This window comes from Lates calcarifer, linkage group LG15, assembly GCF_001640805.2.
Source record: "Lates calcarifer isolate ASB-BC8 linkage group LG15, TLL_Latcal_v3, whole genome shotgun sequence".
Classification (NCBI taxonomy): Eukaryota; Metazoa; Chordata; class Actinopteri; family Centropomidae; genus Lates; species Lates calcarifer.
The window spans coordinates 2,192,554-2,204,096 of NC_066847.1; the positions used below are offsets into that span (position 1 = coordinate 2,192,554).

At 39.8% G+C, this 11,543-nt stretch overlaps 2 protein-coding genes across 2 annotated transcripts; one reads left to right on the forward strand and one right to left on the reverse strand.

The window, feature by feature from the left end:
• Nucleotides 1-1,480: 1,480 nt before the first annotated feature.
• On the reverse strand, nt 1,481-5,051 carry mettl6 (methyltransferase 6, methylcytidine). The gene is made up of 5 exons (XM_018686673.2): nt 4,513-5,051; nt 3,977-4,111; nt 3,540-3,710; nt 3,115-3,256; nt 1,481-2,710 (listed from the first exon to the last, which is right to left on the reverse strand). The coding sequence occupies exons 1-5, from the start codon at nt 4,825-4,827 to the stop codon at nt 2,556-2,558; spliced, it is 918 nt and encodes a 305-aa protein (XP_018542189.1). The 5' UTR covers nt 4,828-5,051; the 3' UTR covers nt 1,481-2,555.
• A 182-nt stretch (nt 5,052-5,233) lies between these two features.
• Nucleotides 5,234-11,471, forward strand: eaf1 (ELL associated factor 1). Its single transcript, XM_018686674.2, is given in 7 exon segments — nt 5,234-5,522; nt 6,310-6,404; nt 7,259-7,395; nt 7,875-8,047; nt 8,137-8,222; nt 8,224-8,359; nt 8,449-11,471. Coding segments are annotated over 7 exon segments (780 nt in total). The 5' UTR covers nt 5,234-5,419; the 3' UTR covers nt 8,499-11,471.
• Nucleotides 11,472-11,543: the final 72 nt, after the last annotated feature.

The window sequence follows — 11,543 nt, forward strand, 5'->3', positions numbered from 1 at the left end:
CACATCTGTTCAAGTAGCAGCAGCAGAGTTAGCCTTAAGTATGTGATGGTTTATAAAATGGTTAGGTTCAGCCACGAAAGCTGACTTTTAAAATCACATTCAACAATGCTAATGATCTCCACAAATCATGCCTTTATTATAGTTTATTAGACAGAATCAGTTGCTGGGTTAACTCTGATTGTTACCCAAGATACAGTCACCATAGAAAAGCCATGATCAATTGTAGCTGTATCGCAAGAATAAACTTCAAGGTGTGATTCAATTTCAAAGTGCTCAGCCTGTTTGTGTCAACATGCTAGTGGAGGGCTGCACAAGCCAAACCACAGAACAGGAAACTGCAGTGGGCTGTGTACTGTTTCGAAATCAAGTTTAAAGTTGGGTGTACTGTTCAGCTTAAGGGGAACACCAAACACCACACTTCATGTATGGGAAGAATTTGCATGAAGTACGTTCTGATGACAATCCCCTGAGTTTTCTTCTAGTGCCACCATGAGGTCAAAATATTCATTTTTTCTGTTAAATAATGAACAAATAATTGTTCAGATATTCATGGTTCCCAGATGATCCATCCTCTCTATCTTCTCTGACTGACACGAACACTATGGCTGTGGACTCTTAAATGTGAATTATGCATCTCAAGGCTGCATGTAAGCGAACATACAGACATCGTTCTGATATGTTGGCATGCGTTTCTCAGATTGGAGGTATCATGTTCATGTTCACTTAGAAGCAGTATCACTTTCAGAAACCTGCAGTGTTATGAAAACTTTGAAGAAATAGTTGAAAGAGTTTATATTTATCAGCACAAATGGAGGGGACAATGACAAAGATCTGCAACAACATATTCTCAACCATAACATAGCATAGTACTGCATCATCACATGTGGCAGTGATGCTGTTCACGTCACCTTTTACAGGTTTACATTATGCAATTTAGAAAGTACGACAACCTCATGTTTACAACATAACACCACATCAGAGAGAGTATTGTTTATATATATTTCAATTCACTTGGTCAAAGTATTATCAGATATCAAATTTCTTAGACATGTTGAGTGGCATTGTCAACCAGCTGTTGTTGTGTTTGGCTCTGTGTGATATTTTCACACCTTTTTTCTGAGTGTGGTTTCTTGCTCAGGGGGCTGATAGCAGATGCCACTCACTGAAGAGGAAGCTGCATTTAGAGCACAAACCTTTAACTGACTACAGTCATTTAATGGTAGCAGGTATGCTGGGCTGTAAAACGTTGATAACATATTAAAGATGAATATTTGCTGTGAAGTAAAAAAAAAGATTTATTCCTTTAATCATTTTCATTGTCACTGAAGTATAATGGGCCTTAAAGTTTCCAGTTTACTGACATTACTGACTTGTAGCAATATTCTTTGTTTCAGTCTGTTTTCATGGCAAGTGAATCTCTCCTCTAATAAATAGAATCTAACTTTACACAAGTACAAGCCAACGCTCATGAAAAGGTGGCAAAGGTAAACCAGTAAAACTTTATTGCAACTTTCAAAGGAATTCTTTAATATTTCCTCTCAGTTTTCACAGTGTAATCATTTTTACTCCAGAATCAAATGAGGAAGAGTTTAAAATGCAAAACCACCTTTCCTAAAACAAATACCAACTTATGCACTATTTGTTTTAGGAAAGGAAAATTATCAGAGTAGATTAACTGGCTTGTGTCCATTAGACGTCGTACCCCTCTGTCACCCATGTTCCCTGTCTGATTCCATACAGTAAACTATCAGAAGACGAAGACTCCAGGGTGATTAACTGCATGAAAAACGTGTACATCTGTTATTTCCGATTTAAAGTTTGTTATGAAAGACCTGTGGGTGATCAGGTCGGAGGACTTTCTGCAGGATGTCCAGACACTTGAAGACCACGCAAACATTTATCTGTTAAAAGTCAGGATGTGAATGTACACATATTATTATTATTATTGTCTGTGAAAACTGGACCAGGAAGTGAAACTGTGAGTCATTTTTTTCTAAATAACTTCAGACCAAGTGTGAAATGACACAATGTTGTTGAACACTGTTTGTTTAACAGTATACAAAGGCAAAGACGGTGAAAAAGATTCTAATTCATTTACACAAAATTAAAATCAATATAAAAAGTAGAGAGACTTAAACTGGATGCAGTTAAAATACCTGTTCATTCACAGGAGAAAATGGTTTGAAGGCTCACACAGAAGAAACTTCTCATGGTGGTGCTTCCAGCTGAGCAAAGTTTGACAAAGGACTTTTCATAATTTATCCAGCTCAGGACTTTGCTGAACAGTCATGCACCTGGACTACATGTTCATACAGTTCCACATATTTCCATTGGTAAGATTGACCTTACAGGCACCGTGTTGATCTGATGGTGAAGGAGCAGCTTCAGTTAGTCAGAGGAGGTGTTATTAACCTACCTTACCCATCTGCAGCTCCCTTTTGAGCTAAAGACTTCAAAACCCGGTGGCGTGTAAGGTCTTTTTTGCCGTCCAACTTCAGCTGGACATTTCAGTATCATGTTTCTCCACACCTCTGGCAGACAAAGGCCACGTGACATCAGGAGCTGTCTGATTGTCCAGGTTTGGTGAATTTGCTCTGCAGGAACACCCTGGGAACACAAAGCCCCTCCTTCTTGTTGACTGTCTCTCTCAGGACGTAGTCGTTAGCAACAGACTGGAAGCCTGTCTCCTCAAAAAGCTCAGCCAGGAACTCTGAAAACAGACGAAAAGAGCAAACAGACACTTTAAAAGAAGGGACCCATGTAGAGGGAAGATCGAGGTGTTTTCTGCTGTGTCGTGAAAGGACAAAATATGAATAAAGTCTCTGCAAATACAAACAGCAGCACAGACAGCCATATATTCCACATGATAACCAGCTGAAACACTGACAAGAAGAACGCGCAAAGAGTAGCTCTCTTTATATTCACACAACTGGAGCAGACAAAGATCAATTAGCTCTTAAAACAGGGGGAAAAACTTACTGCTAGTTTCATGCTCACTGCTTTTGTATTACCACTTTAGTTTGTGAGAATACAAGTGAGGAGGATGCATATCTATTTTTGTATTGATCTTGTAGTATCTATCTATCTAACACTTTCCTAAAGTATATTACTGACCTTTAGAGAAGAAGTATGACCTGGTTCCGTCTTGGCGTACATAGAAGTTCTCTCCCAGCTTGCTGCTGCCTTTAAATCGGAGCATGGCATGATCGTACAGGCCATAGTCCCTAAACAGGACGATGCCTCCAGGCTTCAGCACCTTAAAGCCACATGTAAGTTACACTGTTACGATCAGCTGGTACGAAAAATAGCACGGGAAGTTACCACCAGACATGTGCTGCAACTGGCAACTCCAGTGGTTATGTTAATGTCAATCAATCTTTGTATATACTTTTTTTTCTATTCACACTAGACTGTGTATATTAGGAATGTATGTAAATTGTATTGTGTATTTTAAGGAGAAGAAAGCTCCCAAGGTTACAACATTCAACAACATTTAAGGCCTGCACTGAATCTTTCCATGAGGTGGTCCCTGCTCTCACCCTGCTGATGTTCTGCAGAGCCAGCTTCATCTTATCAGGATGGACGGCCGACAGAACAAAGATGAGAGTGACGACGTCCACGCTGCCCTCTGGTACATTTGCCCTCAGATCATCTGTAGTTAAATCACACTGGAAGGCACAGCAGCGCTCAGGGCAGTACAGAGGGTTTTTCTGCAAACAGACATGTTTTTTATTTGTATTAGTAAGTGCAGTCTTGCAGCTTTTAAAATATAAGGATTTGCTGCTTTAATTTTTCATCAAAATGAAATGTGTTTAGATTTTGGTCTGTTTACATGTAATCTGAAGATGTTGCTTTTTTGGAAAAACCGCGAGGAGAAATTTTCACATTTGTTTGAGAATTTATAGACAATTAATGGATTAATCAAGAAAATTATTGACAGATATATTGATACTGAAAAAACAGATATATATCTTACTTTGACAAATTCAACAGCTCTCGGTGAGAAGTCACAGGCATAAACAAAGATATTGAGGTCGTCCTCGAGCAGAGGGAAGATACAGTTTCCCACACCGCAGCCAGCCTCCAGCAGCACCAACCTCTGTGACTCAAACTGCAACCAGGCAGGACAAAGACAGAACTAAGACAACAGACGGCCACAATATGAGTCCATCACTTTTTCCATGTGTAATCCTACTTAGGTCCAAATGTTGAAGCTACCTAAATGAAGAAATACTGACGCTTCAGTTTAAAATTTGTGTTGTGAGAGGAGCAAGTTGAGAAATACATCTTTGTAACTGGATCACCATTTATTCCCACAACTTTCTTCCACAAAAGTCACAGTATTAAGTCTAAGCTCGACATGTAAGTAGCTGCACTGTTGACTGGTGGATAATCGGCATACCAAAAATATGACTAAAACTGCATATTTCAAGCAGTATTCAATACTTAACCACATCAAAAGAGCAGATAAATGTGACAAAACCCAGTAAAAAATGATTTCTTCTTCCTCACCTCTCTGCACGCTTTAAGTTCTTCAAATTCCCTGGTGGTCCAGTGTCTGTCCTTGAAGAAATTCGTCGTGTTTCTTTTGTAAAACAAGTCCCAGTTTTTCTGAGCTTCTTTCTCCAACTTCATCTGCTTGAAGTCGGACACCAGAGCCCGCTCCCCGCTGAGTCTGTCCAGCTCCTCCTCAGTTAATACTCTGGCTGCAGACGTTTTGGTTTGTCCCGGGACACACAGGGGGATTTGGTCTTTCGAGCCCACTTCTTCTTGAGGTGGTGTTATTTTAATATCATCTAGGGAACTTTCATTTTTTGACAGTGCCATGCTGCTTTTAAAAACTCGCCTTCTTGTGTGACAGTAGCTTTACAAGTCGTTAATTTAAATTAATAAAAAAACATATCATACGTGTTATATCAATTTCAGTTATTTAGACGATAAACGGTACTGTAACTGACTTAATGTTTAAACAAAACTTGCGACTTGCTACATATTTACACCATTTTGCGTCCATCTTGTCCGTCAATTAAATTCATCCGTGTGACAACTGCATTTAATTCCGTTTCTTACCGTGCGCCGCAGATTTTATTCGCCGTTCGTTACCTACTGAATAAAAACACAGAGCGTGTTATTAAAAGTACTTGTCAAGTTTTATGCGCATCTTATTTGTTAATAGGTTTTATATTAGATGGGGAAAATGTAGGACAGCTAACGGAACATTTCATAGCCGGACCAAAACCGGAAAAGGTGTGGCCAAGTGACGAAAGAGATGTTTTGCTAAATGTTAGCCACAGCAGGCTAACTTTGTCTCATAGTTGGTTTCTAATTTTGGTCTCTTTTGAAGTTGCCAGATCCAGCTCGGCTCAGCGGAACACCGCGGATAAATGTGAATTATAAACACTTTACAGGAAACGGAGACATGAACGGGAGCACGAATCCGCTGCTGGACAAAGAGGAGCATGTTTTGAAGCTCGGAGAAAGCTTTGAGAAGAGGCCAAAATCTTCCTTTCACACCATCAGATGTGAGTGTGAACTAATAAATAAAGAAAAGGAAAAGCGTTAATAACTGGCGCAGAGTGTGAAATGAACTGTTGTGTGGGATTAGGTCGCTCACAGGGACAGGGAGGCTGGCTCTTACACAACCTGGCCAATTATGGGATTAAGTAAATTAAGTCATTTGCATAGAAAAATATCGTTACACCCACTGCTTTTAATTTTATGCAGCTGCGTCTACTTATTAGAGTTTATTAATATTTGTTTGATCTAAACTGTTAATTAGAAGGAGAAGACGAAAACACTGCTGCCACTGTTCAGGTTAAGTTCACAAATACGTTTGTTTGCTCACGTTTTTATGCCATTAGTGCTCTAACAGTTGAAGTGTGCTGGATGTGCACTATTTATGCAATATGCATAGAGAAGGACTCGTTTACGCAGAATAGAAAAAATGAGTTTTGTTTCATTTTCATGAGGTATTTTCCTCACAATAAATATAAAAACAAAGATTCAGCTATGGACCAACTTATAATGCCTTAATGTTAGCACAAGAGCCAGCAATTTGTTTTGTGTGTGCAATTGTAAGGTTTGCTTGTTAATTAGGAAAACAAATCATGTGCACATACACTACATAACAGTACTACATGTACTGTTATGTAGTGTATGTCTACAGTATCATGTACTGTTATGTAGGTCACAGATCAGTATTGGCAGATAAGGTGGAGACCAGTTAACAGGAAACTGTTTATTACATAGTTCATCAGTTTGTTTTTCAGTGTGAAATGTTCCTCTCAGAACAGTGTCCTTCTTCTGCAGATGACTTCAAACCAGCGTCTATTGACACGAGCTGTGAGGGAGAGCTACAAGTCGGGAAAGGAGATGAAGTTACCATAACGTTACCTCACATCCCGGTAAAGCTGCTCAACAGTCCTGCAGTCCGCTGTGTGCTGTGGGAAAAACTAACACAGAGCAAATGTGAATGTCATTGTTTGTCCATTAACTGCATGTTCTGGGTGTTAAAACGTTAATAAAATCATTTTTAAATTGTGCTGCTTTCTGCTACATTAAAACACAGTGATAACGGAGCATTGATTAAAAATAATAATAATAATAAAGGAGATTACATGTCCACTGTGGTTTGCCTGTTACAAAGAAAATGATTGCAGGTTGTTTTCATAGTGAAATGTACTGATATACAGTTGTTGTCTGTAAGGTTAGAAAAGCTGTGGTAGGTTTTTCAAGTGTATATTTGTGTAATTAATTAGCAAAACATGAAAAGTTGCTAATATCTCACCTTGTATGAACCAGATATATAGCCAGATTACTCTAATTTATTAGAACTGCTAAAACAATGAGAGGGATACTTTGCATTTTGTTTATTACCAGTTATGAGGTTTTGCGTTTCTTCTTTAACTCCTCTAAAGTTGTAGATGAACAGTGTAGTAGTTTGATTTTGGAGTTTAGGATAAGTAGGATTGTTTTAGGATTGGACAAGGAGGAATTTGACTCTGGTCTTCAGTTGTTCTCAACATAGTTGCTGAGAGCAAATAGTAACATGAATATAAAAACAGCTGCTCAGAGAAACAGATCTTGTCTCACCTGAGCTGGTTTGGTAGAACTCCTCAGTGAGGTACCTGCAGGTTGGTGAAAGACCACTTCCGGCTCATTTGTCATTAATAATCTGACATAGACCCTTTAATTTGTGCTGTAAGGTCTGGTAAAGCAAACAGACAAAACATATTTAGATTCATTGTTGTTCTTCCAGGGCTCCACGCCTCCCATGACGGTATTCAAAGGAAACAAGCGGCCGTACCAGAAGGACTGTGTGCTCATCATTAACCATGACACCGGGGAATTCGTACTGGAGAAGCTGAGCAGCAGCATCCAGGTCAAGAAAACCAGGTGAGTGGACCAATCAAAACATCTTGAGAGATATGATGGAAATGTGGAACTGGAGCGCCGTCTTAAGAGAGGACCACCACAATTCAGTGACAGCTACAGCAGATATCAGACCTTCAGTCCTTTGATTCATCAGTACTGCCTCCTGACATGTTTGGCTCCACCTTTTGGACGCTGATTATCACTACACCAGTTTCAAAAAATTGTGTATCTATTTTTGGGGCGTAGTTCATGAATTTTCATACAAACTAAACATTTATACGTAGTGAGGCAGCAGCCTGTTAAACTTTTGGATGTTTGTCAGCTTGTTCTTACGTTAACTATTTGTTCAAGCTTTCCTTTTGTAATCCTGTAATCATTTTATCGTTTAGAACCCCAGGAAGGATTTGACAGTAGTTAAGATCCAGATAAATCATTAAGGACTGCTAGAGATCAGAAAGGACTAATAGTTGGTGCATCTGCTCTTCGTGTGTGTGTTTTAGGGCAGAGGGCAGCAGTAAGATCCAGGCCCGAATTGAACAGCAGTCGGTCCGGTCCAGCCAGCCAAGCTCTCAGTTCCGGGCCCCGACCAAGCCCGGGGCCGGGGTCAAGACATCTCCCTCCCCTTCTAAGGATAACCCCTCCCCAGAGCCCCAGCTCGACGACATCAAAAGAGGTGATGCATGTTGGGATTTCACAGCTATTTGGACAATAACACCGTCTCTGGATTTGATGTTAACCCACGCTGTCCCGTGCTGTTGACAGAGCTGCGGGCAGAGGTGGAGGTGATAGAACAGATGAGCAGCAGCGGAAGCAGCAGCTCCTCCGACTCAGCCAGCGCCTCAGGAAGCTGGCGACGACAGCAGCAGCAGCGACGGCGAGCACGACGCCCCCCGACCACTGAGTCAGACCTCACCCAACCGCCACCCTATGGCCAATGGAGGAGCCGACCGGCAGCAGGGAAACAACCAGCTCATGAACACACTGAGTGAGTGTCTCAGGATGATGCTTTGTTAGAGAAACTCCTTTAAAGAAACGGTGCTTCTAACCTGTTTCTCTGCTACTTCTTCGTCACAGGAAACGACCTTCAGCTCAGTGAGTCAGGCAGCGACAGTGATGACGACTGAACTCTCCCTGTCCACACTCCTCCTCCCTTCTGCCTGGCTCACTTGTTCCTTTGCTGTGGTAGCTGACTCCAGCTGTATATCTTGGTTTGACTGTATTTTTTTATTTTATTTTAGTATATCCTTAAAGCTGGCCAGCCTGGAACTTTAAGAGTGTATTTTTATTAGATGTATATTTTGTTTTGTATAGCAAAACTTTAGACAAAGAAACTTTTACTTGAGAAGTTTGGAAGATTATATATTAGAGTGCACATACATATTTTCTGTACTTAGAGCAGCTAGTTTTATCTACATGTTTCATCTGTTTTTGTTGGGTTTTGTCCTCATGGTAAGACGAGGAAGAGACGGTCTAGAAATCTCACCCCTCGGTCTCCCTCCTTGTGTTTTTGTTTATTAGGGAAGGTTGTGGGAATCAAAGAAAAACTAATTCATTTTATCATCTGATTATCTAATACGTGTTGAGAGCTGTTTGCTGGTCAGTTGAGAGATGAATCAAGTTAATGTCAGATGACAGTCATGAAAGAATGAGACAGGTGGTTATATTTTCTTACTGTCAACGAATCCCATGAAAAGACCAAAACCAACAACGTCTTATACTAAAAGTTCTTCTCGACTTCTTTGCCTTGACACAGAATTAATTGGAGACGTAAATATGTAAAAACAGGTGACAGAGATACATTTTTTAAAGATGAAGTACAGTGAGTTCATAAAACAGCTCAAACAGGAGGAATTCAGTGCATTTGTTTGGGACTATTCAGCAGTGGATTGATCCACATTTGGTTCTCTAGTGAGTCAAAATAAATACACTAAGTGTGTGTTCATGGTGTTGAAGGAAAATAAACAGTCGATCTTGTTTTTCTTTAATCAGGCTGTGGATACACACAGTTCTTGTCAGTTCATTGTTGGTTCTAGTCTTTTGCTCGATTTGTTGACAGTAGGAGAAATGTCTTGTTCTCTGAACAGTTAATTCTAATTAGAGAGGATTTCACTTAAACCAGCTGTGAGGTTGCTGTTCTGAAGAACTGATTTCATTTTCAGGTTTTGTGAGTTCAAAACTGTCATTTAGTGACATAAGTGTAAATGTTCAGCTGATATTTAAGGCCTCAGAGTACAATACATACAATTTACAGTTTTAGTTTTGGTTGGTTTTACCACTAGGGGGCAGTATTCACTCTCCTCCAACTCCTGAGCTGAGAAAAATATCTAGAAGCTCCACTTTGTTCACCAGCTAGTCGATACCTCAGCTCTTGTCATGTGGTGCTGGACAGACTAATACAAAAAGCATGTTCTCAGCTGTGTTTAGAGAGCGATCTCATTTTACTTTTGGTCTGATGGTCAGCTGAAAAGGCTTGAAAGCACCTCAGCCATCATGAATTTCATCCTCTCTCTCGTGGTGAATCAAACTGTTTCAAATGTCCAAAAAAATCCAGCTGACTCACAGTATAACCAGTTACAGTATCAGGATTACTGATGATATTAAATCAACCACAGTCACTGATCAGACCCAAAATGAAACAGGATTAAATCTGGAAAAGGGAAAACAAATTTCCTCCAGCTTTAGTTTCTTTATTTTGCAAAATTATTCATTTTTTGGTTTGTTGTTAACAGTCATGTCATTTTATTCAAAACAGAGAGTCTCTTATTTTTCATATAACACTTACTGTATACCATAGCACCATTCCATGCCTTACAGCATTTCAGTTTGGAAATGAAGGTGAATGTGTTATTTTCTGAAAATGCCAAAGAGTTGATCTGCCCCTCGTCATGTTCAGAGAGCGGGAACGTCAGCAGTGTAACAGCGTCACCGTCTCATCGTATTCATTCTGCTTTATCTCAGACTGTTTGTGTTGTTGTTGATTGTTACTGAAGTCAGTGATAGTTCCCTTTATCTGCTGCAGCCACTGCTGAAGAGGTTCAGTACAAAATACCTGGACTTAACGTCACGATCATGATCATTTTCAGGAATTAGTAAAAGGTTTTGGGGAATATGAAATGGGTTAATTCTAGCTGACAAAGTAGAGTACTTCTCACTGACACTTCTATTTTAGTTGTGGGAAAATTTCTGAGGGAACTATACAGTGCAGCGTCTAAGTTAATAAGTACAGTAGATCTATTGAACTGAGAGGTAAAAGGAGACTTACTTCAGGCATGACTTTCTTGAATCCTCTGCACGTCCACGCTGCAGCCCCACAGGTGTTTTCACTTTGTACCTGATCAACAAAGCTCCACCCTTCTTCAGCCAGAGCAGAGTAATCAGGTGGACTGAGTGAGAGCACCTGTGTGTGTGTGTGTGTGTGTGTGTGTGTGGGCGGCCTTTAAGACAAAAAAAAAAAAAACTACCCTACAGTTTAAAACATACAATACAGAATTCCTTTTATTCAAAAATAACTTATCGATCTCCTTCTCGAATACCTGCAGCATTCACCAGACATCTGCTCCTGTAAAATGTCTGCTGGCAAGAACATTACTTAGAGAATGGTATCAGTAATATCATTTGATTTTTAAAATCTAAATGGTTTGAAATGAAACTCTTCAGTTATCATGATGATACGTGTCAATTTCAGTTTAACAAATGTTGTCACTTTGCAGCGATGATTGTAAGATATAAGACGTCTGAGGACAGTCACTAACAAACCGCACAGTACTATGACCTGTTAATATCCTGCTTCTCAGATTACTAGTTAGTTTAAGTATTTCTTCTTTTATATGAGGAATTAAACCTCTGCCAGATGTGATTAGTCCTTCAGCACACCTGCACTTGAAGTCAGAGTGGACGGTGACTTGTTGAAGGAGTCGATCACTGAGGCGGTCAGACACTAAAGTCTAATTTCTCCTGAAAGTTTGTCAAACTCACGTCTGTTGTCTAATGGACTCGGTTGTATTTGGTGCTTTAGCGTTCACGTTTCTCTTTCAGTGATACGTTTATGTGAAATATGTCTGTACAAATTTGAAGTGTATTAAAAGTGTGCAAACATATTTAAAATGGTTTTTACCTCTTTATTGTTTTGGAGGCTGAAGGTGGAGCAGCACCTTACTAAGACAATTTAT

Excerpts from the sequence above, each read along its gene's own strand:
- mettl6 (XM_018686673.2), bottom strand. The coding sequence starts at position 4,827 with ATGGCACTGTCAAAAAATGAAAGTTCCCTAGATGATATTAAAATAACA. Across the intron at positions 3,257-3,539 it reads CTCTGCAGAACATCAGCAGG|GTGCTGAAGCCTGGAGGCAT; the intron begins GTGAGAGCAGGG and ends TGTGGCTTTAAG. Across the intron at positions 2,711-3,114 it reads GTCATACTTCTTCTCTAAAG|AGTTCCTGGCTGAGCTTTTT; the intron begins GTCAGTAATATA and ends GTCTGTTTTCAG.